The following is a 27165-nucleotide window of genomic DNA, read 5'->3' as shown; positions in this document are numbered from 1 at the left end:
GATGATATGCTCAACAAGCCACGATGCTTCGCTAGGGACGGCTTGCACCTGTCACCCCTGGGCTTTTGGATATTGGCAAAGGCTCTTGCTACCCCCATAGTGCCTTTTTTAGGCAGGGCTCAAAAGACAAACCCACCTCTATAGGTATATCACAAGGGATAAGAAACTAAGGAGTAATGCTACTCAACGCCAGAAGTCTAAACCTCAAGATGCACGCACTCGAAACTCTCCTTAGCATGGAGAACATTGATATCTGTGCAGTAACAGAAACCTGGTTCAAGGCTCCCGAGAGCACCCCAGCACTACCAGGTTATACCTCATTCCATGCTTTTCAGCCCCAAAACTTGGACCGAACCACAAGAGGAGGGGGAGTATCGATATTCATCAAAGATAGGCAAAAGCACGAAAGCGATGACCAGTGCAGGCTGAGGTATATTCCAATTTATTGAACCACAAAAACACGAACTAGTACACCACAAAATGAACGCATTCACATTAACAGCGTTTTCGTCCAGATGGACTTCATCAGATGAAATGCCTTACTACTTTAAAATATTCTTTATATATAAAACCAGTTTCCACAAACACCAATCATTTATCCTTCACAGTATGAACCTACAAATCAACCTACAAGCTACTAAATAATTTAGTATTTCATCACTTCCTATTGCAACCATATTTATTTCTTTTATATATTTAAATAAATAAATCAATAAATAAGCTTTATTAAATTCATTTAAAACTTCCTACATAAAATGTTGACATATTATTAAAGTTTTTAAATAATTCTTAAAACTATTCATTAAAAGTTTTATTAAAAAATATAAGAAATATTGTATTATTATATAGGTCAAAAACTACTTATTTAAACGTATGTTATCTAAAATAGAGTAAGGGCGACACCTACTTGAAAAATAATTATTTAACCTTTAATGGTGAATTTTTTCAACAGCTCCAAGGAGTAGCAATGGGGGCAGCCTGTGCACCTACCTTTGCCAACCTAGTACTTGCAAATTGGGAGGAACAGCACGTTTTGAAGTCCCCCTATGCTAAGTACTGGACTTTATACAATAGGTTTCTCGACGATATCATAATTTTTTGGACAGGGGGCAAGAAAGTATTGGACGAATTTATTAAATATATAGGAAGGACTACAGATTTTTTAAAATTTACCCATAATTATTCTGAAACTAATATTCAATACTTGGATGTAGAAATTACAAAAAGAGATAAAAGCTTTGAAACTTGTGTTTATAGAAAACCCACGTATGTGAATTCCTTTTTGCATTACAAAAGTGCCCACCCAATATATTGCAAAAAGAACATTGTGAAGGGGCAATTCGTGAGGGGGTCAAGAATGACAAACAATGAAAGAAAATTTAAAGCAGAATGTGATTTGTTGGAAGGAATGTTTCTCGAAAGAGAATATCCTTTAGAATTTATCAAAAATATTAGAACCGAAGTGGAAGAGGGAAGAAAGGGAAGGTTTGAACCAATTTTTGGTAAAATTAGTGAACATGACAGGAAAGAGGAGGATAAAGTAGGAAATTTTCAAAAATCTTTGATTATGGAATACAATTTATTGAACAAAAATATTAAATTTGTATTCCAAAGAGAATGGGAGAGATTCAGGGCCCTCACGGATTTGGATGGGTTACCACATGAGACACCTAGAGTGGTATTTAAAAATACAAGTATAAAAGGAATTTTGGAAAACAATAATTATGGTAACAAGGGAACTCAAATAGGAATTAGGGGTAAGGTTGGAACCTTTAAATGTGGTAAATGCAAACAATGTGAGCATATTATTAATAGAGACAATGTTTTTTTGACCAGTAGGAGAAGGTGTATAAAAAGTAAGGGGTACTATAATTGTGAATCTATAGGACTTGTGTATTTGGCTGTTTGTGTGGAATGTCCGCCATTTTACATAGGAAAGACAGAAAGGACACTAAAGAGGCGCATTTATGAACACATGTACGATGTTAAAAAAGGAAAAGAAACAAATGCGATACATAGGCACACCAAAACATGTGTGGGAGCCAAATTCCATTTCTTTGTTTTAGATCAAATAAAAAGGAATATAAGAGGTGGCCCTTGGGAAGAAAACATTGCCTATAAAGAATTATGGTGGCAAGTGGCCCTGGAGGCAAATAAAAAGCCTGGGCTAAATGAATATATTTCTATTTTGCCCCTTCTGAAAATTAGGTCAGCTAAGGTGTGATTTAGTAAGCACTTACCAGATTTTGACAGTAGGTGTCGCCCTTACTCTATTTTAGATAACATACGTTTAAATAAGTAGTTTTTGACCTATATAATAATACAATATTTCTTATATTTTTTTAATAAAACTTTTAATGAATAGTTTTAAGAATTATTTAAAAACTTTAATATGTCAACATTTTATGTAGGAAGTTTTAAATGAATTTAATAAAGCTTATTTATTGAATTATTTATTTAAATATATAAAAGAAATAAATATGGTTGCAATAGGAAGTGATGAAATACTAAATTATTTAGTAGCTTGTAGGTTGATTTGTAGGTTCATATTGTGAAGGATAAATGATTGGTGTTTGTGGAAACTGGTTTTATATATAAAGAATATTTTAAAGTAGTAAGGCATTTCATCTGATGAAGTCCATCTGGACGAAAACGCTGTTAATGTGAATGCGTTCATTTTGTGGTGTACTAGTTCGTGTTTTCGTGTTTTTGTGGTTCAATAAATTGGAATATACCTCAGCCTGCACTGGTCATCGCTTTCGTGCTTTTGCCTTGTTTTGTGGAGTTTGGAGGAGTATTTTTCACATTCATCAAAGATACCCACACCTCCAGGTTGGTGGCAAAGCACGAAGCATCAGAGACTATCCATGTGCAACTAACAGTGGGTAAAACTGCCTTCCAGTTTACAGCCTGCTACAGACCACCGTCCCAAACCCAGGAACCTCACTCGGCCTTCCTGAGAACACTGGAAAATATGAAGGTCTCTCCAAACACCATTATATTGGGTGACTTCAACTACCCAAACATAGACTGGGAGCATTACTCTAGCTCCAACACCCTAGCCCAAAGGTTCCTAGAATTCATAAACTCAAATGCTATGGAACAACTTGTTACCACTCCCACAAGAGGGGAAAACATACTAGACCTGATCATCACCAACATGGGGACTCTATGCTCCAGACCAGAAATGTATCCCTCACTGGTAAGATCAGACCATAAACTGATCTCACTGGATATTCACATCCCGACCCCACCCCCTGCCCAGAAAACCACAGTGAAAAACTTCTCTAAAGCAAATTTCACACTCCTCAAAACCGAGGTGGAATCCTTCAAAGCCCCTGGGCCTGTGGAAAATACGGCCCAGACCGCAGAATCCTTTATAAATGCATTCTATGAACACCTTCAGGAATGCATGGATCATGCAATCCCAAATAAAACCAAGACCCAATCCTCCAAAGGCAGACGTCCTGTCTGGTGGACCCCAGCCATAAACAAACTATACAACAGAAGGAGGAAGCAAAATCCCAAAAAGGGAAGGCATCTCTGATCAGTAATAGCAAAAAACTAAGGGCACTCATAAAATCGTCTAAGGCCAGCTTCGAGAGAAAAATTGCACATGACACTAAGGATAATCACAAGGCTTTCTTTAGTTATGTTAGGAACCTGGGTGGGAATTCCCAGATATGCTCAGAATTAGTCCAAAATGACAAAAAATACACCGAACCCACAGACATTGCCAACATCCTAGCTGACAGGTTCAGCGCAAACTTCTACCACCAAAAGGCAAATATCTATCCCAGCAGAGTGCTGCCCCCCTGACATCCCAGATGCTCAGGTAAGAGCCGCCCTCTCCAAAGCAAAAAACACAGCATCAATGGGACCAGACGGTGTCCCGGGCTGCGTCCTACATGAACTCCAAGAAGAGCTAAACCCAAACATAAAACTACTGTTCAATCTCAGCCTTACTACAGGATATGTACCCAAAGAGTGGCGTACAGCAACAGTGGTCCCTCTCCACAAAGGTGGTGCCTCAACGGACCCTGGAAAAGTACAGTTTTGTACCTACCATAAATGTAGATGTTCGAGTGCTAATACAGCTGCAGTAATCACAGATGGGTTTTCTGCCGTCAGGCGGTCCCTCGGTCGGCCGAATTCCAAAGTCTAGGTCCGGCGTCGGTTGTTGTCGCTTTCTCTCCTGACGTCAGTGAGGCCGGAGTATCTAAGACACAGCCGACGCCATGTTCTTCAGTCTTTCTTGCCCCAGATGTCAGGTGCCCCCAGAAGGAAGGCAATACATAAAATATGTTTATATGCATATACAAGCAATGCAATATAATCCAAAAACAGTAGTTGCAAGCAAATAAACCATAGAAGGATAACCCAGTCAGGTTGTATGAAGAGGGTGTTAGGCCCCATGCCTTTACCAAGTGGGGAAGGAGGGAGGGAAACCTGTACTGCAGCTGTATTAGCACTCGAACATCTACATTTATGGTAGGTACAAAACTGTACTATGTTCATCGTACATACAGCTGCGGTAATCACAGATGGGTAGAGTCCCAAAGCTACGCACAGGGTGGTAGGTACTAGGAGGAACTGGGTTGAGCCAGAATGCCCTGCAACACAGCAGTGGCAATGCCTGCTCTAGTTCTGAAATATAAAGGCAGGTGGTAGTGTTTTGTGAAGGTATGTACAGAACTCCAAGTGGCTGCTTCCAAAATATCTTTGGTAGGAACTCCTCTGAGGAAGGCTGTAGAGATAGCTGTGGCCCTGGTGGAGTGTGATCTGATACCTGTAGGAACAGATTTCCCATGATAAGAATAACAAAAACGTATGCAGTGGCCTATCCACTTTGAAATAGTCTGCTTGGTAACTGGCTTCCCTTGAGCCCCTACAGCATAGGACACAAAGAGTTGTTCTGATTTCCTGAAGGCCTTTGTTCTGTCCAAATAATAACGTAGCTGCCTATGGATGTCTAAAGAGTGTAGCAGCCTTTCCCCTTTGTTTTGAGGATTGGGGTAAAAGGTAGGTAGGTGTATGGCTTGATTTAAAGCTACCCTGGATACCACTTTAGGCATAAATGACGGGTTGGTACGAAGGGAAACCCTGTCCTGATGGAAAATGAGAAAGGGCTGCACCGCCATGAGGGCCTGTAGTTCCGAAACCCTACGAGCTTAAGTGATAGCCAGAAGGAAGGCTGTTTTCCAGGACAAATATTGCAAATCTGTCAAGGCAGCTGGTTCAAAAGGGGGCAATGTTAATTTTTCTAGTATGTAATTAAGATCCCAGGCTGGTATTGGTTGTTTCCTTGGTGGTCTTATGTTCTTAGCCCCTCTGAGGAACTGGCGTAAGAGTGGGTGAGAAAATAAAGGAGGATCCGTGTTGAATTCTGCAGAAATGGCTGAGGCATGGATTTTTATGGAAGAAAATGATAGTCCACTGTTCTGCAACTCTGTTAGATACTGTAATACCTGAGGCAAGTTCAGTTTTCTAGGGTCCTGGCCTTTTTTCTCATTCCAAGAGCAAAACCGCTTCCATTTTGCGGAGTAAGCTTTTCTAGTAGATGGCCTTCTGGCCTCCAAAATGACATCCTGCACCTCCTTGGAGAGTAGGGTCTGTTGTGGTGCTAAGGAATTTTCCATGCAGCGAGATTGTATTTTCAGCTGACTGTGAAGAGTTTTGTAGCTGTGCTGAGTCAGCAGAAGAGGCATTAGAGGCAGGGACCAGGGAGGAGTATGTGTTAGGCTCCTCAGGAGTGGGTACTAGTGTTGCCTTGGCCAATCTGGAGCAATCAGTATCATCTTCGGTCTGTCTGCTCTTGCTTTCAAAAGCACCTTGGGCAGAAGAGGCAGAGGTGGGAATGCGTAAACTGTCCATGCTGTCCAACTGAATGAAAGGGCGTCCACTCTCCAGGCCTTTGGATGAAAAGTCCTCGAACAAAACTTTTCCAATTGATGATTCCTGTGGGAGGCAAAAAGATCTATGTCTGGCTTCCCCCACACTAGGATTATTTCTGTAAACACCTGAGGATGTAACTTCCATTCGTGTGGATCTGTCATGTTTCTGCTTAGATGGTCTGCCAGCGTGTTTTCCAATCCTGGCAAGTACTGTGCTTGAAGTTCAATTTGCCGTTCCAGAGCCAAGTTCCAAAGAGTCATGGCTAGTCTGCACAAGGGGTATGAATGTGTTCCTCCTTGTTTGTTTATGTACCACATTACTGTGGTGTTGTCTGTTCTTATCAGTAATTGTCCTGGATGTAGGAAGTCCTTGAAAGCTGTAATTGCATTTATTACTGCTAGCATTTCTTTTTGATTGTTGTGAAGGTGCTTTTCCTTTTGGGACCATTTGCCCTGAATACACCTGTCCGTCATGTGCGCCCCCCAGGCGTAATCTGAGGCGTCTGTTGTGATGACTTGCTTTGCTTGAGGCTTGCAGAATGGGAGGCCTGTGTTTGCTTGACATGCTTGGGCCCACCATAGGAATTCCTTTTGCAAACATGGAATTACTGGTATTATTGTTTCCAAACTGTGGCTGTGTTGAGACCATAGGTTTTTTAGGTACCATTGAAGTTTCCTCATATGCAGCTTTGTGCATGGGATTAAAAGAATGCAAGATGCCATGAAGCCCAGAGCCTGCAGGATTTTCCTTGCAGTAAGCCTGGTACATTTTGCTAGTATTTTGAAGTACTGAGTTAGTTGCCCCTGCTTTTCTGGCGTAAGATAGGCCATCTGGGTGTTTGTGTCCAAGTTGGCACCCAGGAAAGTTATTTTCTGTGATGGTGTTAGCCTGGATTTCTCTTCGTTGATGGTGTATCCCAGAGAATGCAGTAATCGTGTTACATATGCCAGATGTTCCAGAAGTATGTGCTTGCTGTCCGCTTGGATCAGGCAGTCGTCCAAATAAGGGTAAATTTGTATCCCTTGAAGTCTGCAGTAGGCAATCACTGATGCCAGGCACTTTGTGAATACTCTGGGTGCAGTAGATAAGCCAAAGGGCAATGCAGAGAATTGATAGTGGATTGAACCTGCAAGAAATCTGAGGTATCTTCTGCAGCTTTGTCTGATTGGGACATGCAGGTATGCCTCCTTGAGGTCCAATGTTACCAGCCAAAACTCCTTGCCCAGCATGGGAAGAAGCTGCTGTAATGTGAGCATCTTGAATTTTGGTACGAGTAAAAATGCGTTTAGGATGGATAAGTCCAAAATGGGTCTCCAGTCGGTTCCTTTCCTTGGTATCAGAAAAAGTCTTGAATAAAAACCTTGACCTTGTTCGTGAGTAGGTACCTCTTGAATAGCTCTCATTCTTATGAGCTTTGAAATTTGTAGTTGTGCCTCTGCCCTTTGATTGTGTGGCAAGTTTGGCATGCCTCTCAGTTTTGGAAGAGTGTGGAATTGAAATTTGTAGCCTCTGTTTATAATGTTCAGGATCCATTTGTCTGTTGTGACAACATGCCAATTTCTTGCAAATAATGCTAGCTTTCCTCCCAAAGGTGCTGCCAGCTGAGACATGCTTGGCATGGAAATGAGGGAGTCATTGGGTTTGTTTCCTGTATTGTTGTGCACTGTCTTAGCCACCTCTTGGTGCTGGAGTTTGCCATTGTCAGCCTCTATATGATCCTTGTGATTGTCCTCTGCCCCTTGTGCGTCTGTATCTACCTCTTTGGGGCTTGTCAGTGGCTGGAAAGGACCAGTTTTTTGAAGGCCAATTTCTGCTAAAACATGGTGGTTGGACCTGTAAAAAAGCTTTGACAGTTTGCATAGATTTGGCTTTTTCTTCCATTTTCCGTAATATCTCCTCAGCATTAGTACCAAACAGCACATCCTTTTGTAAAGGAGCATCTAAAAGCTTAGCTTTCACATGATCAGGCAAGTTTTGTTCCCTAAGCCAGGCATGTCTGCGAATGACTGATCCTGTAGCAGCCGCTCTACTTGAGGCCTCTAGGGCAACATAACCACATTGTAAGGTGTGTTTACCCACTTGCTCTGCACTATGCATCATATCCTGTAACTCCTTCAAATCTGGTTGTTCAGGTTGAGACATTTTATTCCTTAATTGTGATAACAGGAACTGTTGATATTTAAGCATATGAAACTGACAATTTAAGGCCCTCATGGCTAGGGTGGCCAAGGTATATACCTTTTTTCCCCACCTTTCTAAAGATCTTGACTCTCTTTCTGCAGGAAGTGGATTCTTGGCAGTGGAGGCCTTCAATCCCTTGGGGCCTTGTGAAATGGTTTCAGGGTCAGCATTATGGCTTTTTTAGAGAAATTGGTGAGAGTTAGGTACTCTGTAGTACCTATCAGGTTTGACTGGTGCAGGAGGCAGAGAATCCGGGTTAAGGCAAGCCTCCGAATAAACATCATCAAGTATGTCCAAAACAGGAGGTATCGCCAGAGGTCTGTGTTGAGGTAACAAAAGACATTCCCCAAGTCTTTTCTTGGAATCTGAAAAGTCTTGGCCTTCCCAATGGAAGTGTTCCCTCAAAGTGTGCAAGGTTTCCCCAAAGGAAAAATCCTCAGGAGGAGATACAGAAGGAATGGACTGCTCTGCATCCGAATCCTCAAAAGGGGAGTAAGAGTGTTCCTCTACATCAGAATGTTCTGATAAAATGGATCCCCGATCAGAAGAGGGAGAATCTTCCTCCACTCTGGGTCTCTTGTCTGGAGGGGGTTGAGAACCCCTGATAAGAGTAATTAAATCCTCAGCCATTTTAAGCATCTGTTTTTTAGGCATGGGGCCTGGAGATGGGCCCTGTGCAACAGGCCTCTTGGGATGCCTGGCTGCTTTGGATTTAGTAAAGGCCTTAATAGAAAAAGAAGATGAGGGTCTAAAGACACAATGGGTGGAAGTGGACCTGTCCACATTAGTAGGCTCAACATTAGCAAAGGCTTCGGTGGTTGTAGTCTGGGAAAGGGCCGAGGTACCAGCGGTCTCGGGTACAGAGGACACCGCCAAAGTAGTGTCGTCGGTAGTCAGGGACTGCAAAGGCATCTCGCTGAGAACCGGACCACGTGCAGCCTGTTTTGGCGTGGTGTCGGCGGGGACCGCGGGCTTCGCGTGTCAGTCCTTGTCCTTGCGCTTTTTGGTCAAAACGGTAGTCGGAGTATCCGACGACATTTTATAATCAAAGGCTTTACCAAAATAGTGTTGGGCGAACTCCACCCGACGCTTAATAGTGCGTTTATTGAAGGTAGCGCAAAAGCGACAGCCCGAGACGTCGTGGTCTGGGCCTAAACAAGGTATGCAGAGGGAATGGAAATCCTTATGCGGTATTTGCTTCCCACAAGAAATACAATTATTAACTTTTTCTGACATCGGTCTGAGGCAAGAAAAGTTTCCCCAACGGGGTACTTAGCTTTAATGAAGACTTCGGTTTCCAATATTTCCGTAATTCAGGAGCTGGCCGACTGGCACTTGCGAACTGCTTCTGCTTCGGGCACCGCGCGGCAAAAAAGACTGAAGAACATGGCGTCGGCTGTGTCTTATATACTCCGGCCTCACTGACGTCAGGAGAGAAAGCGACAACAACCGACGCTGGACCTAGACTTTGGAATTTGGCCGACCGAGGGACCGCCTGACGGCAGAAAACCCATCTGTGATTACTGCAGCTGTATGCACGATGAACATCTATTGCCCCATAAGCCTGACTAGTTTGGTCTGCAAAGCTATGGAAAGGATCATCATGGACCTCATAAATAAAGATATTGGGGACCTACAGACACTGGACCTACCCAGTTCAGCTTTGTTAAGGGCAGATCCTGCCTCTTAAACCTGGTCGACTTCTTTGAAACCGTCACCAAGGCCATTGACGAAGGGAAGGTGGTCCACACAGCCTACCTGGACCTCGCAAAAGCCTTCGATACAATACCCCACTCGGGCATTATAGATAAGCTCACTAGCTTAAATATAAACCCCTATGTCACTAGATGGGTTGAAAACTGGCTCAAGGACAGAACCCACATGGTTAGAATTGCTGAGAGCCATGTCAGACTCCAAACCAGTTACAAGTGGCGTCCCACAAGGCTCAGTCCTGGGACCTCTCTTGTTCGGTATATATTTCTCTAAGGTACAGGCCAACACAGAAGGACTGTGGCTGACCAAGTTCGCAGATGACTGCAAACTGGGCGCCATAATCGACTCTCCAGCCGACACAAGCATCCTCCAAAAGGGCCTCATAGAAACAGACAACTGGTGCCAGAGCCATGGTCTCAAGCTAAACGCCAAAAAGTGTATAGTCATCCCTTTTGGCAAAAACAAAGTGCCCACAAATTACCACATAGGTGGTAATCCATTAAGTACAGAAAAAGTAATTAGGGACCTGGGGACCCAAGTTGATAGCAATCTCTCATTTGACAACCACGTGGCCAAAGTGGTTAGAAAAACATTTTATATAGCCCACCTAATCATGAAGGGATTCACATCTAGATTAGGGGAGGTCATCGTGCCTCTTTACTCATCCCTCATCAGGCCCATAATAGAGTACAATGCCCCTTTTGGGATGTACCTTACCAAACACCTGCAGCAACTGGAAAGACCCCAAAAGTACCTCACCAAGAGGATCAAAGGGCTCAAACAGATGCCATATGCTGCCCGGTTAAAGAAACTCCAGCTCTACTCAGTGGTATACCGCCTGCTCGGAGGCGACCTGTGCCTGACGTATAAAGCCATGTCCAGCCCTGAATTAAGAGACATGCTGCACCTCAAAAAATCCAAATCCCATCGAGCTACACGCTTGAGAGACTTGAACCTCAGCACTGAAATAAATAGGACATGCTGGAGCGACAGATACATAACCCAGAGGCTCCCTTCACTCTGGAATAAAATCCCAGTCCAGGTTAGGCAGAGTCCCTCATTGACTCTATTCAAGAGGAATCTTGATGAGTGGATGGGAGATTGTAGGTTTACCCGGGTATCACTTCTGTGTCACTGTTAGACAGAGGCACAATATAATAACCTCGAAAAAGGGCATAGCAACATTAATTTAAAATGGGTGGCGAAAGCCAAACATACTCTGGCTAGGCTTATAAATGCCCTAGGGCAGATAGCCTAGTATGAACCTATGAACAAAAAAGCAGTCTAGTTACCTAGGCTATACTACTTAAAAAAAAAAAAAAAAAAAAAAAAAAAAAAAAACAGAGCAAACCAACTATGAAAAACAGATAAAACTAAAGAAATAATTAACACTAACAGCACACAAGTGAGAATGCTTAAGAGTGAGAGAAAAGAAAGTATATAAAAATGTAAATGCTAACTTGTTAATTGCAGTACAGAAAAAGAATGAAATAACTAATGGAAAGCAAGCAACATTCCTAGTCAAATGGTATGAAAACCACAATAAATAGTCTTGGGCTATTTTTTAGATGCAAACACTTGTATGTGTCGCAAAAAAAGATCTGGAGAGGATGCCTGCATACAAGACAGTATAGGTAAAGTTGAGGGACCAGTAACCTGGGAAGGTTTTAGATGCGGAGCTGTCAAAGTCCTGCTGGCCTCAGTCCTGATGGTCGATGAGGGCTGGACCTCATTCCACATGCTCCTCTTTACATATTCACTTAAAAAAAACAACAACCTTCAGAGAGATCTATTCCATTCATGAAACATGCCCCCACCACCAAATAAATGCAATACACAGGAATGGATATTCCTCTCTGCATTTAGGAATAACCTCCTATGGGATAAGTTGCTGCAATGTTCAGTGCCACTACTACTACAAATCTTTTTTCACTTTAACCACGTCAAGTACATAAGTAGTGTGTGGTGATGGGGTTAGAACAGGTTAAGGCAGTATTTGCAAAAGCAGATGCACAGGCATACCAAGACACAGTCATAGCTTTAGCTTCAGGTTTCCAAGGTGTATACCTCCAATTGGAATATTTCCTGTCATAAGCTTCAGCAACAAGCCCTTCCTCTGCTGCAATTTTTTTCATTTTCTTCCAAGCAGGGCAGGTGACAATACGATCAACCCTCCTTCCCCAGGCATCATAATGCTGAAGCACTGGGTGGTTAACATTACATTCTTTGCCAAGGTCATCAATCTCATCACACAGCCGAGCACCAAACCGTTCCAAGTCACAATCTACCTTCAGGAATACCTGCAAAAGGAAAGGTAAACAGAAGAAAAGATTGGATTTTACATTATCTTCATATTTCTGTGCAAGCAAGAAGAAAACGTACTGCATACTAATGCATTACTACTGAAACATATACCAAATCTGCTACCAAAGGTAGAAGACGGTGTACTGTATGCCACACACATACAAAAACAGTTGCTATCTGAACTTTAGAAACTCTCCACACACACCACCAACAGTGTAAATGTTCATGATTATCAGCTCACTATCCAGTACAACATGAACAAAAAAAAAAAACATACACATTTTGGAATCAAGTAAACAAATTATGTACTTACCATAATAAAAGATCTGCTTCAATTCAGTTTTCATTGCCCTCTAGAATTTAGCTTGCTGTGCACATTCGGCTTGTCAGGTATAACTTTTCCACTTTCCCCTTCTCACAATACCCTGATTTTTTTCTCATGCATTCTCCAGTATCTCAGAAACCCAACAGAATAACAATGTATATACTCAGCCAGAAAAACTTCCTATACAGACAAGGAAATGGAGGGAGGGCTGGTTGACAAAGCATATCTAGCATACGGTAAGTATATAACCTTTGTATATGCCTATGGGGATTTCAGTCTTTGTTAACCTCAAGGGTAGCGTCCCTGTAGTTAAACCTCCTGGCAAGCCAGTCAACAGGAAGATACTCTGAGTACAACCTGAAATGAAGATACATATCTAGAGACAATGTCTAGTCTGTAGCGTTTAGCAAAGTTACTCCATGAGGACCAAACTGCAGCTGTGTAGATGTCACTTGAGGATGCTGTACAAAAACAGTGGTGGCAGCTCTTGTGGAATGAGCTTTAGGCATCTCTGGGCAATTCTCTTCTATGCCTTTGGGAAACAAAGGCTATACAATTTGATAGCCAATAAACCAGAGAGTTTAGTTAACTTCTGCTTTTGTTTTCAGGAGGCATTAAAATGGTTATCCTTCCCAAAGCCCTAAGTACTGTTCACCTAGATAATTAATTGTCTGTAAATATCCAGACAATACAGGTACTCCTCTTTGCATATTCTCTGCAGAGTACAATAAGCTCAACTAATTGACTCAGACTTGACTCAGCTGTAACCTGAGGCATAAATGACAAGTTGGTTGACAATAAAACCCTCTTCCTGTGAAAGATTAGATAAGAATGGTTAAATGCAAGACTTGCAGTTACAAAATCCTTCTGGCAAAAGTCACAGCTATCTAGAAAAACATTTTCCATGTGAAAAATTTTAACTCCACAGAAGATACTAGTTCAAGTGGAAGAAAGGTTAGTATCTTCAGTACAAAGTACAGATCTCACTGAAGTACTGGGCCCCTTACCAAAAGGAGCAGAAGATAGATACCATTCAGAAATGCTTTGAACTTTAAAAGAAGCTGAAGACAAAATTCTGCCCATACTGGAAACTAGATATAGTGCCGAGATGCACATCAGCTGCCGAATAACTTGCTTCCATATCAAAAATCTCCAACAAGTAGTGGTGGGGATGAAAATGGACCAATGTTGTCTCTGTATGTTTTCGAGTGGAACGCTTCTGATAGGATGACAGAATAGCTACTTATCTACTCAGAAATCTCTTGTCTGGCTATCAGTGGAACTGGAGCAGCAGAGCTGTTTTAGAATTGAAGGGTGAAGCATCAGAGTGGTCTTTAGGGGCAGACAGAGAAGGCTCAATCTGAAGTTTTTATAAGACTGGGAACCACTCCTACATTGGCCAGTAGGACACTACAATGACCCTGGCCTGTGAGACCTGGCTTTCTGTATGAATACCACTACCAGGGAAAATGGCAGTAGTGCTGCATAAAACAACATCTTAGACCCTTTACGCAGACAGACAAGACAGAAAAATCTCTGGCACTTGGTACTGGTTACATATGCAAACAGATTGCAGACTGAGAACTCTTACTTCAGGAAAAATGCCCTGGAAGTAGCCAAAGTGTCTACCTGGGCATGAGAAGAGAGTGATTGCGTGTCCCCACAAGAGAGATATCAACCCCCAGAATATGTGGCAGTTAGAAAAGTAGGTGTCCACTCCCATACTCTCATTGCTTCCAGTGGTTAGAAACTTGTTCCTCCTTGGATACTGATTTACCACATTACAGTTATGTTGTTTGAATGAACTGCTAAATTCCAGAAGGGAAGGCATCCTGGAGGGTTAGCAAGACCACCCTCATATATTCAAGTACACTGACATATAAGGAGAACTCGTGGGAAGACCACATCCCCTGGTTCATCTGCACAATGAAATGCCCCTCCTCCACACTTAGGTGGAGGCATCTATAGTAACTGTAGCAAAAATATAGAAACAGCAAAGGGACTATCTTGAAGAAGGATGCTGAACTCTGGCCACCAACACAGACTGCTGTGACAGGAACTGGTAAATTTAACCAATTGCCCCTGGGAATTCAGGTTTTGGGACCAGAACATCAAATACAACATTTTCATGTGCAGTCTGGCAGACGGTATCAAACACCAAAAGCAGTCATTAACCTTGGTGCTTTAAGGGACAGATCTGCCAACACCTGGCTTCTTGAGACCAAGGATAGAATGGTCTCAAGTGCTTAGCATTCATTTCAAGGACGATCACTTTGCAGCTGTTGGTACTGATCATAGTTTTCAGTAACTGAAACACCCTGTGCGAGTTACAGCTGTTACTTTGCCAGACTAACTATGACTTCGAGTCAGGAGAACAACTTGAGAAGGACATCCCTGCCCTGGTGAAGGCTGTCCCTTATAAGGAACCCTAAAAGACAGTCAGCCGTGGAAATGGGAACACTATGGCCTCTAAGTGGCGATAAGCTGCAAATTCTATCATGCCTTTGGTGAGCACGTATGGAAGGGGGCTGAGGTGAGACCAAATGACAGGGACATGAAATGAAAATGACTTGCTCATATTCTGAAGCAAAGGAACTTCCTGGGTGCTCTAAACAGGTTTTATGTGCAATTACGCATCCTGAAGATCCAGTTTCCTCTAGAAATGGTAGGATAAGCTACAGCATGACCATGTAAAGGATTGTTTGGAAATTAAAGTGTTAGTTTTCAGCAGCTGAAGAATGGATTTGTCCTTCTGCTTCTTTCTAGACACTAGAAAATATCTAATAACACTGTTTTGCTGTGATATCTTAGATGTTTTTTGTCAGGATCTTTTAAATCCACTTCCTTGCATACATTTCTGACAGGGTAGCATGTCCAGCAAGAATGAAGACTGACATTTTGTCCTGGACATGAACTGAATGAACTATTAATTGCAACACTCTCCCTTACTCATCTCCTTTGTATCTTTTGTGCACCTGGGAGATGTGAAGGAAGAACCCTCTCTCCCTGACCGACTCTGACAGGAGACAGACTGGGAGTCAGGAATGCAGTGAATCCCCTTGAATGAAGCAGGACCTTGATATCACTGCATCCCTCAGCCACACACAAACACAAAAAAGTTACAGCTACCTTGGTTGTCTCCATTCAAAAGCACATGCTAGTGGAGCCTAAAAATTATTTTAGACCTCCTTAATCATGGTGCCTTAGTGTCTGGTTTGTTTCTTGGAATCAGCATCTCCAATGGTGTTATTGTAGGAAGGAACCACCCAAGAAGATGCTTGGTGAGTACTGTGAATATACCCTGCAGTCTCTTCTGTAGTCAAGATGTATGTTGAGAAGGACATTTACCTTTCTCCCTTATCAACTGTAAAACTTTACTAAACCTTAGGCTCTCTGGCGGTGAAGGTGAGCATACTGACCCCTCTTTATCTACCACTGGGGGATCACCATGGCAAGTTTTTAAGAACTCCCCTTTTTAGTCTCTCTGGAAAGCCTACTACCTTCAAAAAAGAAAGTATTCTTCAAGGAGATGCTAGATGTCCTGAGACTGAAAGTTGTGAAGCCACCGCTGCAACAAGCAGGGATGCAATATTATGAGGGTACTGCATTATGGCAGTTTGCAAGGCCTGTGCTCAACTCCAAAGTCAGGCACAGCCAACACTGAAAAAGTCAAGGTAAAGTTCCTTAAAACTGTCTGAGCCTGGGCTGCCAGCATCAGGTCCTCTGCATTGTGAGATTCAAGACAACTGTGACTCTGCTGAAACCAAACATACCACAATATATATATAGATTGCCCACCAATGAAAGGCTGACAAACTGAATAAATGAATACATTTATAAATATTCATGAATATTACAATTACACTTCCATGTTGGGTAAAAGCATATCATAAATAGTAAAAAAAATATATATATACTATAAAATGATACTATGAAGTGATGTTAAACCACCAGATCACTGCAATTGTTTAATGATCCTGGAATCAAATGTCAAGTAATTAAGTTTAACTAAACTTATTTAATTTAACAGAAGCTGTTTTGATTTTTAGACACTTGTCAAGCAAACAGAATAATTTTAGGCCAGGTGCAACTGTGGCTTTCAGCCCAAGTTGCCAATTAATTTCCTTTTACTCAAGCAAGGTATCTGTTATCCCCACACAGAGATGTATTTTCTTTTTCCTTATAATAATGTTCCCTTATCCTATTTTTCAACTTTCTGAAAGGTTTCCCCATGTAAAATGCATTGCAGTATCTGCAGCTAGCCAACTATACAACATAGGTACTACTGCAATTACATTTTCCTGGGCATGATAAGTAGTCTTCTCAAAATTGTGGACTACTATATATGGACCCTCTACCTGAACATCTTGCAGATCCCATATTTCTGCATGCTAAGTTTTTGCTGATACCAGTTCTAAAAGTGTTTTAATATTAACCACTATGGGAGCAATTTCAAGACATTTTTAATCCCTTCCGTAAATACAACATCCCAGTACAGCTTAACAATACTAACGTACTGGTAAATGTTGATACTGGATGGCACTACAAATAATTGGGTAGTTGCATTGGGCAGGTACTTAGGTTCACTGCCAGTGGTTTAAACACTCATGTTCAACTCTACATAAATTTCGATCACTTCTTAGAATGAGTGAATCACTATCACTTCTCAGAATGGGTGCAAAACAGTCGTGTTGATGGCCCTCCACTTCACTCCTGATTTTCCTTAACATCTGCATAGGGTAACCTCTGTCCAACAATAAACAAATTAAATGGTGTAACTCAGTGTCAAACACAGCATCATCAGACATAAGATGAGAAAGTCTGACCATCTCGTATATTTTGAGGGCGAATATTATCACCAGATTTCTGGCTACCTGTAGTGGTTGATTCACGAGGGAAGAATATTAAAACATTTTTAGAACTGGTATTGGCAAAAACTTCATTGACCCACAGTAACATGCAGAAATGTGGGTTCTGCAAGATGTGCATGTACATTCATGAGGGGCCATATAGAGTAGTCTATAATTTTGAGAGGACCTTATCATGCCCAGGGCAATGTAATTGCAATAGTACCTATGTTGTATATTTGGCTAGCTGCAGATCCTGCAATGCATTCTACATGGGGAAACCTACCAAAAAGTTGAAAAATAGAATAAGGGAACATTATTATGATAGACTGAAAAAGAAAAATACTAATGTCCTTTATAGGCATACCACTGTTTTTCCTAATTTCAACAGGGTTTTATTTTTTGTCATCATCAAATTTATGGTGACACCTCTGTGTGAGGATACAGATACCTTTCTTGAGTTAAAGGAACATAACTGGCAACTTAGGCCGAATGCCACAGTTGCACCTGGTCTAAATTACTCTGTTTCCTTAAAATCAAAGCAGTTACTGTTTAATTTTAACTAAACTTATTTTATTTATTACTTAGCATTTTATTCCAGGTTTCATTAAATAACCATAGTGATCTGGTGGTTTAACATAATTTCACAGTATCTTTTTATAGCATTCTTTACTATATTCTACTATTTACCATTTGCTTTCATCCAACATGGAGTATAATTTTAATATTCATGAATATTTATGAATGTATTAATTTATTCAGTTTGGCAGCCTTTCATTGGTGGTCAATCTATACATATTGTGGTATGTTTAGTTTCACCAGAATTACTCTGAAGACTAAGCAAGCATCATGGTGGCAGCCATTGCAAAGCCTGGGAAAAAAAGTTCCGAAGCTCAGAAAAGTGTCATCACCAGAACAGTAAGCAAGGTCTCTAGAGGGTAAGCCAAAACCAGGCCACATGGGGCCAACACAAGAACCGCCCTAGTAAGGTTACAATTGAGTCAAACCTGAATTAATCCACTGAGCAACCTATACTGAGCAGGGTAACAGTAAAGGTGCCCGCTGCAACAGTAACGGCACAGGCTCACCCAACTCTAGTCAGCAGACATTGGGAATACAGAATCCGGGAGGGGAGAGTCTGAATTTAAGGAACAGCATTCTAGTACCTAAAATGTAGAGCTCAATGCTTCTACACTCAAATGGTCCTGGAAAGAAGTGGGTGCTTACATCAGATACACTACTGTGCCTCTCAGAGGTCTGCGAAAGGGTAAGGACTGAACTGTCTGCCTATGATAGAAGTCCCATGATAGCCCTGACCAGCCTGAAGGACAGGAGGCCACCTAACTGAAGGAAAAGAAAACAAAGCTCCTTGAGCCAGGTTATGGATGGAAAAAGTTGATATGTTTGCCCTGATAAAACTCATCACAACTACAGAAGCAGTAATCATAGATGAGGAGTTCTCTATCACCACAGCCTGAACACCAGTTCCTGTAGATGAATACAGCACTTCAACTTAGCACATTTTGCCTTATTGGTCAACTGGTTTCTTGTACAGCTGAATAGGTCTACAGGGTGCTAGAAAGTACAGTTTTGTACCTACCATAAATGTAGATGTTCGAGTGCTCATACAGCTGCAGTCATAACAGATGGGTTATCCTGCTGCCAGGCGGGTCCTCGGTCGGCCGAAATCCAAAGTCTAGGTCTGGCGTCGGTTGTCGTCGCTTCTTCCCTGATGTCAGTACGGCAGGGGTATAATAGAGCCAGCCGACGCCATCTTCTTCAGTTTTTCTTGCCCCAGATGTCAGCTGTCCCCAGAAGGAAGGCAAAACATAAACTTATGTAGTCATGCAATATAGAATAATCAAAAAACAGTAGTTTGCAAGCAAATACACCGTAAAAGAATACCCCAAAATAGGTTGTATGAGAAGGTGTTTGCCATAAGGCCTGTCCTAAGAGGGGATGGAGGGAGGGAAACCTGGACTGCAGCTGTATGAGCACTCGAACATCTACATTTATGGTAGGTACAAAACTGTACTATGTTCATCGTGCATACAGATGCAGTCATAACAGATGGGTAGAATCCCAAAGCTAAGTAGGGGTGGCAGGCACCAAGTGGAACTAGGAGGAGCAAGGATGCCCTGCAAGACAGCTGTGGCGAATCCCGCCCTAGATTTTGAGTAAAGTGGAAGGTGATAGTGTTTGGAGAAAGTGTGCACTGAACTCCAAGTGGCTGCTTCCAAAATGTCCTTGGTAGGAACCCCCTGAGGAAAGCTGCAGAGGTAGCTGTGGCCCTTGTGGAGTGGGACCTGATGCTTGTAGGCACAGCTTTTCCATGAAATGAGTAACAAAAGCGTATGCAGTGGGCTATCCATTTTGAGATTGTCTGTTTGGAGATAGCCTTTCCTTGAGCACCTGTAGCAGAGTTGCTCGGACTTCCTGAATGGCTTTGTCCTGTCCAAATAATAACGTAGTTGTCTGTGAATGTCCAAGGAATGCAGTAGTCTTTCCCCTTTGTTTTGTGGGTTAGGGTAAAAGGTAGGTAAGTGGATAGTCTGATTCAAGGCTACACTGGATACTACCTTTGGCATAAAGGTAGGGTTGGTTCGTAAGGAAACTCTGTCCTGATGGAAAATGATGAAAGGTTGCACAGCCATGAGGGCCTGTAGTTCCGAAACCCTGCGTGCGGAGGTGATAGCCAGAAGGAAGGCTGTTTTCCATGACAAACATTGTAGTTCTGTTGAAGCAGCTGGCTCAAATGGAGGAAGGGTCAGTTTTTCCAATATGAAGTTGAGGTCCCAAGCAGGGACTGGTGCTTTCCTTGGGGGTTTTATATTCTTAGCCCCTCTGAGGAACTGTCTTAAGAGAGGATGAGAGAATAAAGGAGGATCTGTGTTGTATTGTGCAGAAATGGCTGAAACATGGATTTTGATGGAGGAGAAGGAAAGTCCACTGTTTAACATCTCAGCTAGGTACTGTAATATTTGAGGTATATTTATTACCCAAGGATTCTGGCCCTTTTTCTGACTCCAGGCACAAATCCGCTTCCATTTGGCAGAGTAGGCTTTTCTAGTAGAAGGTCTTCTGGCCTCCAAGATGACATCCTGCACCTCCTTGGGGAGGAGGGTCTGTTGTGAAATCAAGGGATTCTCCATGCGGCTAGATTTAGGGTTTTGAGCTGGCTGTGAAGAGTTTTGAAGTTGTGCTGGGACAACAGAAGAGGCACTAGGGGTAGGATCCATGGTGGGGAATGAGTCAGGCTCTTCAGGAGTGGATACCAGTGTTGTCTTGGCCAGTCTGGAGCAATGAGAATCATTTTCGGCCTCTCTGCTCTGGCTTTTAATAGAACTCTGGGCAGCAGAGGGAGAGGCAGAAAGGTATAGACTGTCAATGTTGTCCAATTGAAGGAAAGTGCGTCCACTTTCCAGGCCTGTGGAGGATAGGTCCTTGAGAAAATTTTTTTCAGTTGGTAATTTCTGTGGGTAGCAAAGAGATCTATGTCTGGCTGTCCCCATGCCTGAGTTATCTTTGCGAAAACTTGAGGATGCAACTTCCATTCGTGTGGATCTGTCATATTTCTGCTTAGGCTGTCTGCCAGTGTGTTTTCCTTCCCTGGCAGGAATTGTGCCTGAAGTTGGATTTGCAATTCCAGAGCTGTGTTCCAAAGGGTCATGGCTAGTCTGCACAGGGGGTATGAATGAGTTCCCCCCCTGTTTGTTTATGTACCACATCATTGTGGTGCTGTCTGTCCTTATCAATAGCTGGCCTGGATGCAGTAGGTCTTTGAAGGCCATAATAGCATTTTGCACTGCTAGCATTTCTTTTTGGTTGATGTGTAGGTGCTTCTCTTTTTGGGACCATTTTCCCTGAATGCACTGATCTTTCATGTGTGCCCCCCAGGCGTAGTCCAAGGCGTCTGTTGTGATGATTTGATTTGCTTGAGGTATGCAGAAAGGGAGACCTTTGTTTCTTTGGCATGCTTGAGCCCATCACAGAAATTCATTTTGAAGACATGGAATGAGTGGTATAATTGTTTCCAAACTGTGGCTGTGTTGAGACCATAAGTTTTTTAGGTAACATTGTAGCTTCCTCATATTCATCCTTGCACATGGGATCAGCAGGATGCAAGATGCCATGAATCCCAGAGCCTGCAGGACTTTCCTTGCAGTCAGCCTGGTGAAGGTTGCCATTTTGCTGAAGTATTGAGATAGTTGCCCTTGTTTGTCTGGCGTGAGGTAGGCCATCTGGGTGTTTGTATTCAAGCTGGCATCCAGGAAAATTATTGTTTGAGTGGGTATTAGTTTTGATTTCTTTTTGTTGACTGTGTATCCCAGAAAGTTCAACAGTCTTATTACAAATGCCAGGTGTTTCAGAAGTATGTCCTTGCTGTCCGCTTGGATCAGGCAGTCGTCCAGATATGGGTATATTTGTATTCCTTGAAGTCTGCAGAAGGCAATTACTGATGCCAAGCATTTCGTAAACACTCTGGGCACAGTAGATAAGCCAAAGGGCAATGCAGAGAATTGATAATGGGTTGAACCTGCAAGACATCTGAGGTATCTTCTGCAATCTTGTCTGATAGGGACATGCAGGTATGCCTCCTTGAGGTCCAATGTTACCAGCCAAGACTCCTTGCCCAGCATGGGAAGAAGCTGCTGTAATGTGAGCATCTTGAATTTTGGTACCTGTAAATATGTGTTTAGGATGGATACATCTAAAATAGGTCTCCAATCTTTGTCTTTCCTTGGTACCAGGAATAGTCTGGAATAAAACCCTTGACCTTGTTCTTTTGCAGGCACCTCCTGAATAGCTTTCATGTCCATGAGAGCTGAAATTTGTTTCTGTGCCTCTGCCCTTTGATTTTGTGGCAGGTTTGGCATGCCTCTCATTTTTGGAAGGGTGTGAAAGTGGAATCTGTAGCCTCTGTCTATAATGTCCAGGATCCATTTGTCTTTTGTGACAATATGCCAATTTTTGAGAATAATGCCAGTTTTCCGCCTAAAGGTGCTGCCATTAAAGCTTTGCTTGGCAGGTAAAGGGGAAAGTCATTGTGTCTGCTTTCTGAATGACTGTGATTTATCTTCTCCACCTCTTGGGGTTGGTGCTTGCCATTGCCTGGCTCTGAATGATCCTTGAGATTGCCCTCTACGTCTCGGGCGCCTGTATCTGCCTCTTTGAGGTCTGTCCGTGGCTGGAAAGGACCAATTTTTTGAAGGCCAGTTTCTGCTGGAACGTGGAGGTTGTACCTGCAGGAAATCTTTCACTGTTTGCATTGATCTCGCCTTTTCCTCCATTTTCTTTAGTACCTCCTCAGCTTTAACACCAAACAATACATCTTTTTGAAGAGGTGCATCTAGTAATTTAGCTTTGACATGATCTGCTAAGGCTTGTTCTTTGAGCCAAGCATGTCTACGTATGACAGACCCTGTAACAGCAGCTCTACATGAGGCCTCTAAAGCATCAAAACCACACTGCAAGGTATGTTTACCCACTTGCTCTGCACTATGCAACAAATCCTGCAACTCTTTTAAATCTGGTTGCTCAGGTTGTGTCATTTTGCTTTTCAACTCAGATAATAAAAACTGTTGATACTTTAACATGTGGAACTGACAGTCTAATGCCCTCATGGTTAAAGTGGCCGAGGTATACACCTTTTCCCCCCACCTTTCTAAAGCTCTGGAATCTCTCACTGAAGGTAATGGGTTTTTAGCAGTAGAGGCCTTAATTCCCTTGGGACCCTGTGAAATAGTTTCTGGGTCAGCAGTATGGCTTTTGTATAGGAACTGGTGTGAATCAGGAACCCGGTAATACCTGTCTGGTTTAACAGGAGCCGGAGGTAAAGAATCTGGGTTGAGGCTGGCTTCTGTGTACACATCATCTAATATATCTAAGACAGGAGGGATAGCCAGAGGCCTATGCTGGGGGAGGAAGAGAAAATCCCTGAGCCTTTTCTTGGAATCTGAGTAATCTTGGCCTTCCCAGTGAAAGTGTTCCCTCAAAGTATGTAGGGTTTCCCCAAAAGAGTAGTCCTCGGGGGGAGACCGAGGGAATAGACTCCTCTGCATCAGAGTCTTCAAAAGCAGAATATGTATATTCCTGGTCCTCAGAATGTTCAGAGGTAATAGAGGCTTGATCTGAGGAAGGGTAGTCTTCCTCTAATCTGGGCCTTTTGTCCGAGGGGGGTTGAGAACCCCTGATAAGAGTAATCAAATCCTCAGCCATTTTGAGCATCTGTTTTTTAGGCATGGGGCTTTGAGAGGGGGTCTATGGTCCTTGTTTTTTAGTTTTCATGGCTGCTTTAGATTTTGTGAAAGCCTTAATAGAGAAGGAGGAAGGCCTGAAGACACCTTGAGAAATGGCATGCCTGTGTAAACTCTGGGTTTCCCTGCCAAACGTGGCGTCGGTATCTGTAGTCGGAATGGGGGCCGAGGAGTCTGCGACCTTGGGCACAGAAGACACCGGTAATGAAGTGTCACTGGTACTCAGGGGCTGCGTAGGCGCCTCGCTGAGAACCGGAGAACCGGTAGTCGGCCTTAGCGTGGTGTCATTAGAAGTCGCGGACCTCGTATGTTGGTCCTTATCTTTGCGTCTTTTACTCAAAACTGGAGTCGGAGTATCCGACATAATATAATTACATTTTTTACCAAAATAGTGATGGGCGAACTCCGCCCGACACTTAATAGTGCATTTGTTGAATCTAGCACAAAAACGGCAGGCTGAGACGTCGTGGTCTGGGCCTAAGCAAGGAATACAGAAAGAGTGGAAATCCTTATGCGGTATTTGCTTCCCACATGAAATGCAATTATTAACTTTGTCTGACATCGGTCTGAGGCAAGAAAAGTTTCCCCAAAGGGGTACTTCGCTTTCAAGAACACTTCGGCTGAAATATTTTCGTAAATCTCAGGAGCTGGCCGACCGGCACTTGCGAACTGCTTCTGCTTCGGGCATCGCGCGGCAAGAAAGACTGAAGAAGATGGCGTCGGCTGGCTCTATTATACCCCTGCCGCACTGACGTCAGGGAAGAAACGACGACAACCGACGCCGGACCTAGACTTTGGAATTCGGCCGACCGAGGACCCGCCTGACGGCAGGATAACCCATCTGTTATGACTGCAGCTGTATGCACGATGAACATCTACAAGGGGTAAGGACATATCCAGAAAAGCAGCAAAGACAGCAGCTGAGGTATGTCCACAAAGTCACCACTACTGGGCTTTAACTTTAACCAAACATTCTGACTGATTAGCACAAAGGTGCTTCATTTGGCTCCTTACTGTAACCTTCTCAAACTTTGAACAAATTTCATAACTTTCAGAGTCATGTTGAGGACCTAGACAACAAACACACTTACGGCAGCTATAAAGCATGGGAAATTTGCTTTCTGCAGCCACACTTCTAAGAAATGCAAGTGTTAATAGCTAAAACAGCTCCAAGCCCAAATTAACAAATGTAAAGAAACTAAAGGGTAGTAATACACAATGAAAATTCATAATCTGCAGTAAAACTCTCAAAATATGAAAAAAAGATCAAAAGAAAGATGGAAAACAGGTTGCCAAACTGCATCCCAACTCCAGTGGAGAAAGAATCCCTTGCTAGATGAATTTCTTGGCCTTCAAGTCTTGAAGCATATAACAAGCTGGTTATGATCAGAGACCTGCTTGTAATTCTCTATGTTACAGAGGAAATAAGTGTTCCCTTTTTGAATAGGCCACTATCCCCTTCCCCTACCAACATGATGGACTGAGATATGATATACTAAATGTTATGCAGAATGCTGCAATATTACATCTACGGAATAAGTAAACAAAGCCACTTTGCTAAGTGATGGGCTTAACCTATTTAGGAGCTGCTGATTAACTGTATGTCAAAATAGTCTGTGCATATTTACTGTAAACAGTGTCACTGTGTTTCATCATTTTTGTTAAATGAAAAGATTAATAAAGTTGAAGTTTTTTCTTTAAGGACTATATACTGCTAAGTGGTAGTTGATTTACTTGATTAAAAGTGCCAGAATTATGATGGCACTTTTCATTTATATTAAACAGGTAGCAGCCTACATTTAAGCATGCCTTTTAGAATTATAGGATTGATTTATATGCTTATAAATTTAAGAATACATGACAACCAGAACAGAAGTCCCTCAGACTATTTTTTCTGTGCATTTTCCCATTGTGCCAGATGATCAAAAAGCCTCCTCCTATCAGCCTGTCCCATTTGTTCCACCCTCCTCTGAATAATCCCCAATGAGGAAGACAGCTGGCTGGGGGAGGCCATCATGCACTGAAAGACTGAGGTTTGATGTTAGTGATCTTCCTATTGATAAATGGGAGCTAGGACTTGAGATGCATGTCTTGCCCTCTGTTGGTTATTCTGATGGGTGTGTATTAGGTGAAATTTTGGATGAATGCAGAGGTATGTGATAGACTGGCAGTCAGGAAGACGGAAAATGTTGGAATTTATACATGAATGCTTTATTCTGGAATGAGACATTTATGAAGTGCCTTTTTTAGGCAAGGCTCAAAAGACAAACCCACCACCATAAATAGCACAAGTAACAAAAAACTGTGGGTAATGCTACTCAATGCCAGAAATCTAAACCTCAAAATGCACGCACTCGAGGCACTCCTCAGTATGGAGAAAATAGATATATGTGCAGTAACAAAAACCTGGTTTAAGGCTCCAGAGAGCACCCCAGCACTACCAGGCTACTCATACCATACATTTTGGCCACAGAACCCGAACCGAAATACAAAAGGCAGGGGGGGGGGTGTATCCATATTCATAAAGGATACCCACACCTCCAGGTTAGTGGCACAGCACTACGCTTCATATATCATCCACGTGCAACTAACAACGGGCAAAACTGCAATTCAAATTGTAGCTTGCTACAGATCACCCACCATGTCCCAGGACCCCCATTCCGTATTTCTGGAAACACTGGGAAACTAAAAGGTCCTACCAAACACCCTAATATTGGGTGATTTTAATTACCCAAACATTAACTGGGAGAACTAAGCAAGTACTAACTCCCTTGCCCAACATTTCCTAGAATTTATAAACTCAAACGCCCTGGATCAACTGGTCAACACTCCCATCAGAGGTGACAACATATTGGACCTGGTCATCACCAAAATGGGCGACCGGTGTTCCACACCGGAGGTCAACCCCTCGCTGGTTAGATCTGACCATAAACAAATCACTCTGGATATCCGCATTCCAACCCCACACCCGGACAAGGAAACCACTGTGAAAAACTTTTCAAAAGCAAACTTCACGTTACTTAAGACCGAGGTGGAAAGTTTCAAAGCCCCCATGCTAAAAGATAACGCTGTCCAAGCTGCAAAATCCTTTACTAATGCATTCCATGGGCACCTACAAGAATGCATGGATTGTGCTATCCCAAGCAAAACCAAGACTCACTCCTCCAAGAAAAGGAAACGAGACTGGTGGACCCCTGCCATAAACAAGCTATACAATAGGAGGAAAGTAGTACAAAAAAAAAAAAAAAAAAAAAAAAAAAAAAAAGAGTAAAATCCCAAGAAGGGAAGACATCACTGATCAGAATTAGCAAGAAACTATGATCCCGCATAAAATCATCCAAGGCGAGCCTCGAAAGAAAAATTGCCAAGGACTCCAAAGATAACCACAAGGCATTCTTTAGCTATGTCAAGAATCTAAGTGGCAATGCTCAGATCTGCTTGGAGTTAGGGCACAAAATAAACTGAACCAACCAATATCGCCAACATCCTGGCAGACAGGTTCAGTGCAAACCTCACCCCCCCCCCTCACTCCCAAAAGGGCCCATAACCATACCAGAAGAATGTACAGCCCCTGAAATCACAGACACTCAGGTTAAAACAGCCCTCTCCAAAGCCAAAAACACAGCACCAACTGGACTGGACG

At 42.6% G+C, this 27165-nt stretch overlaps 1 protein-coding gene across 1 annotated transcript in view; it reads right to left on the bottom strand.

Moving 5' to 3' along the window:
- The window catches only part of LOC122799363 (acyl-CoA dehydrogenase family member 11-like), a 2063282-nt gene that overhangs the window by 1804941 nt on the left and 231176 nt on the right, over positions 1-27165 (bottom strand). The window contains exon 2 of the mRNA XM_044068366.1: positions 11857-12089. Within this exon, the coding sequence (XP_043924301.1) occupies positions 11857-12089 (233 nt within the window). The remainder of the gene's footprint in view (positions 1-11856; positions 12090-27165) is intronic.

The sequence above is a fragment of the Protopterus annectens genome, chromosome 4.part0, assembly GCF_019279795.1.
Source record: "Protopterus annectens isolate FY-2018-M chromosome 4.part0, PAN1.0, whole genome shotgun sequence".
Taxonomy (NCBI): Eukaryota; Metazoa; Chordata; order Ceratodontiformes; family Protopteridae; genus Protopterus; species Protopterus annectens.
This window is presented reverse-complemented; position numbering and strand designations above follow the sequence as displayed.